Source organism: Limulus polyphemus, unplaced genomic scaffold (assembly GCF_000517525.1).
Source record: "Limulus polyphemus unplaced genomic scaffold, Limulus_polyphemus-2.1.2 Scaffold8044, whole genome shotgun sequence".
Taxonomy (NCBI): Eukaryota; Metazoa; Arthropoda; class Merostomata; order Xiphosura; family Limulidae; genus Limulus; species Limulus polyphemus.
Window position 1 is genome coordinate 9975 of NW_013673654.1, and position 3828 is coordinate 13802.

Sequence of the window (3828 nt, forward strand, 5' to 3'; positions counted from 1 at the left end):
CTATAGAGAAAGTCAGAATGATTACTGTGTCATTAATATATGTATCTATGAAGTCAGAGTGATTATTGTACCATTAATCTATCTGTAGAGAAACTTGGAGCGATTATTGTAAGAGGTAAGTATGAAACTTTAGCTTGGGCTAGTTCATAAAGTTGGATTGATTACTGTGTCATTAATCCATGTAAAGAGAAAGTCAGAGTGATTACAGTGTCATTAATATATCTATCTATAAAGTCAGAATGCTTACTTTGTCATTAATCTATATATAGAGGAAGTCAGAATGCTTACTTTGTCATTAATCTATCTATAGAGAAAGTCATAGTGATTACCGTGTCATTAATCTATCTATAGAGAAAGTTGGAATGATTACTGTGTCATTAATCTATCTATAAAGAAAGTCAGAGTGATTACTGTGTCATTAATCTATCTATAGAGAAAGTCAGAATGCTTACTTTGTCATTAATCTATCTATAGAGAAAGTCAGAGTGATTACTGTGTCATTAATCTATCTAAAGATAAAGTTGGAGTGATTACTGTGTCATTAATCTATCTATAGAGAAAGTCAGAGTGATTACTGTGTCATTAATCTATCTAAAGATAAAGTTGGAGTGATTACTGTGTCATTAATCTATGTAAAGAGAAAGTCAGAATGATTACTGTGTCATTAATATATGTATCTATGAAGTCAGAGTGATTATTGTACCATTAATCTATCTGTAGAGAAACTTGGAGCTATTATTGTAAGAGGTAAGTATGAAACTTTAGCTTGGGCTAGTTCATTTTATAAGATATTATTTTACATACCTTTTTCTCACTGCTACAAAGTATTCACTGGTCTGTGGATATATTGAAAAATGTCTTGTTTTTTTTTTATCTCTCTCTCTTTAGACGAGCACAAGTGGAGAATAGTCAACATAGTCAAGTAAGTACTAGGTTGTCATGTTCAAAAATCTATTGTTGATAGAGTAAATTACTAAATTGATATAATTCAACAGTTGAAAAAGTTTATTGCCATTAGAAGAAAATAAAAAAACTCTTGGGTTTCCTCTGTTGAAAAGGTTTATTGTTGGTAGATTATAATGCAAAACTGGTAGTTTTTAACTGTTGAATAATTTATTGTTGGTAGATTATAATGCAAAACTGGTAGTTTTTAACTGTTGAATAATTTATTTTTGGAAGAGTACAGAACCAAAACTGTTTTGTTTCAACTGTTGAACAATTTATTGTTGGAAGAGTACTATACAAAAACTGATTGGTTTTAACTGTTGAATAATTTATTTTTTGTAGAATAAAATACTAAAACTGGTGCGTTTCATCTGTTCAGTAATTTATATTTGGTAGATTAAAATACCAAAACTGTTTGGTTTATATGGTTGAATGATTTATTGTCAGAAGAGTGCTAAACAAAATGTGGTGGGTTTCAAATGTTCAATAATTTATTGTTGGTAGAGTAAGATACTAAAACTGGTGGGTTTCAACTGTTCAATAATTTATGTTGGAAAATTAAAATACCAAAACTGTTTGGTTTCTGTGGTTGAATCATTTTTTTTTAGAAGAGTGCTATACAAAAAGTGGTGGGTTTCAAATGTTCAATAATTTATTGTTGGTAAAGTGCTATACAAAAACTGATTGATTTCAACTGTTGAATAATTTTATTTTTGGTAGATTGAAATACAATACTGTTTGTTTACAATTACTGAATAATTTATTGTTGGTAAAGTGCTATTCAAAAACTAGTGGGTTTGAAGTGTTCAAAATATATTGTTGGTATAATGCTGCATAAAAACTGGTGGGTTTCAACTGATAAATAATTTATTGTTGGTAGAGTGGTATACAAAAAGTGGTGGGTTTCAACTGATGAATAATTTATTGTTGGCAAAGTGCTATATAAAAACTGGTGGGTTTCAAGTGTTGAATAATTTATTGTTGGTAGAGCACTATACAAAAAGTGATGGGTTTCAACCGTTGAATAATTTATTGTTAGTAGATTAATATACCAAAATGTTTAGTTTCTATAGTTGAATAATTTATTGTTGGTAAAGTTCTAAAAAAAATTGGTGGGTTCCAACTGCTCAATAACTTACTGTTGGTAAATTAAAAAACCAAACCTCTTTCGTTTCCACTGTTGAATAATTTATTGTTGGTAGAGTACTATATAAAAACAAGTGGGTTTAAATTGTTGAATAATTTATTGTTGGTATAATGCTATACAAAAACTGATGGGTTTCAATTGTTGAACAATATATTGTTGGTAGAGTGCCATACAAAAACTGGTGGGTTTCAACTGTTCAGTAACTTACTGTTGGTAGTTTAAAAAAACCAAAACTGTTTGGCTTCCACTGTTGAATAATTTATTGTTGGTAGAGTACTATGTAAAAACTGATGGGTTTCAATTTTTCAATTATTTATTGTTGGTAGATTGAAATATTAAAACTGGTGGGTTTGAACTGTTGGATAATTTATTGATGGTAGATTGAAATACCAAAACTGGTGGGTTTGAACTGTTGAATAATTTATTGTTGGAAGAGTACTATATAAAAAACTGGTGGGTTTCAATTGTTGAATAATTTATTGATGGTAGATTGAAATACCAAAACTGGTGGGTTTGAACTGTTGAATAGTTTATTGTTGGAAGAGTACTATATAAAAACTGGTGGGTTTCAAATGTTGAATAATTTATTGTTGGTAGAGTGCCATACAAAAACTGTTTAGCTTACACTGTTGAATAATTTATTGTTGGTAGATGGAAATATTAAAACTGGTGGGTTTAAATTGTTGAATAATTTATTGTTGGTAGATTGAAATACCAATAAATTATTCAACAGTTCAAACCCACCAGTTTTTGTTGGAAGAGTACTATATAAAAACTGGTGGGTTTCAATTGTTGAATAATTTATTGTTGGTAGATCGAAATATTAAAACTGGTGGGTTTCAACTGTTGAATAATTTATTGTTGGTAGATCAAAATACCAAAACTGGTGAATTTCAATTTTTCAATAATTTGTTGTTGGTAGATCGAAATATTAAAACTGGTGGGTTTCAACCTTTGAATAATTTATTGTTAGTAGATTAAAGTACCAAACCTGTTTGGTATTTATTGTTGAATAATTTATTGTTGGTAGATTGAAATACCAAAACTGTTTAGTTTCTATGGTTAAATAATTTATTGTTCATAAAGTGCCATACAAAAACTGGTAGGTTTCAACTATTGAATAATTTACTGTTTGTAGAGTAATATACAAAAACTGGTAGGTTTCAACCAATGAATAATTTATTCATCGTAGAGTAAAATACTAAAACTGGTGGATTTCAACCATTAAATAATTTATTGTTGGTAGAGTAAGATACTAAAACTGGTGGGTTCCAACCATTGAATAATTTATTGTTGGAAGAGTAAAATACTAAAACTGGTGGGTTTCAACTGTTCAATAATTTATTGTTGGTAGAGTAAGATAATAAAACTGGTGAGTTTCAACTGTTCAATAATTTATTGTTTGAAGAGTGCTACACAAAAACTGTTGGGTTTCTATTGTTGGTAGAGTGCTATACAAAAACTTGTGGATTTCAAGTGTTGAATAATTTATTGTTGGTAAAGATCTATAAAAAACTGGTGGGTTTCATTTGTTGAATACTTTATTGTTGGTAAATTGAAATACAAAAACTGGTGGGTTTGAACTGTTGAATAATTTATTGTTGGAAGAGTGCTATACAAAAACTTGTGGATTTCAAGTGTTGAATAATTTATTGTTGGTAAAGATCTATAAAAAATTGGTGGGTTTCAACTACTGAATAATTTATTGTTGGTAAATTGAAATACAAAAACTGGTG

General features: G+C 28.9%; 1 protein-coding gene across 2 annotated transcripts in view; it reads left to right on the forward strand.

Annotated features, from left to right (window-relative positions):
- LOC106475067 (vasodilator-stimulated phosphoprotein-like) overlaps positions 1–3828 on the forward strand; it is a 25393-nt gene that overhangs the window by 8672 nt on the left and 12893 nt on the right. For both annotated transcript variants that reach the window (XM_013935764.2, XM_022379284.1), the window contains exon 7: positions 889–922. In XM_013935764.2, coding sequence (XP_013791218.2) covers positions 889–922 — 34 coding nt within the window. The remainder of the gene's footprint in view (positions 1–888; positions 923–3828) is intronic.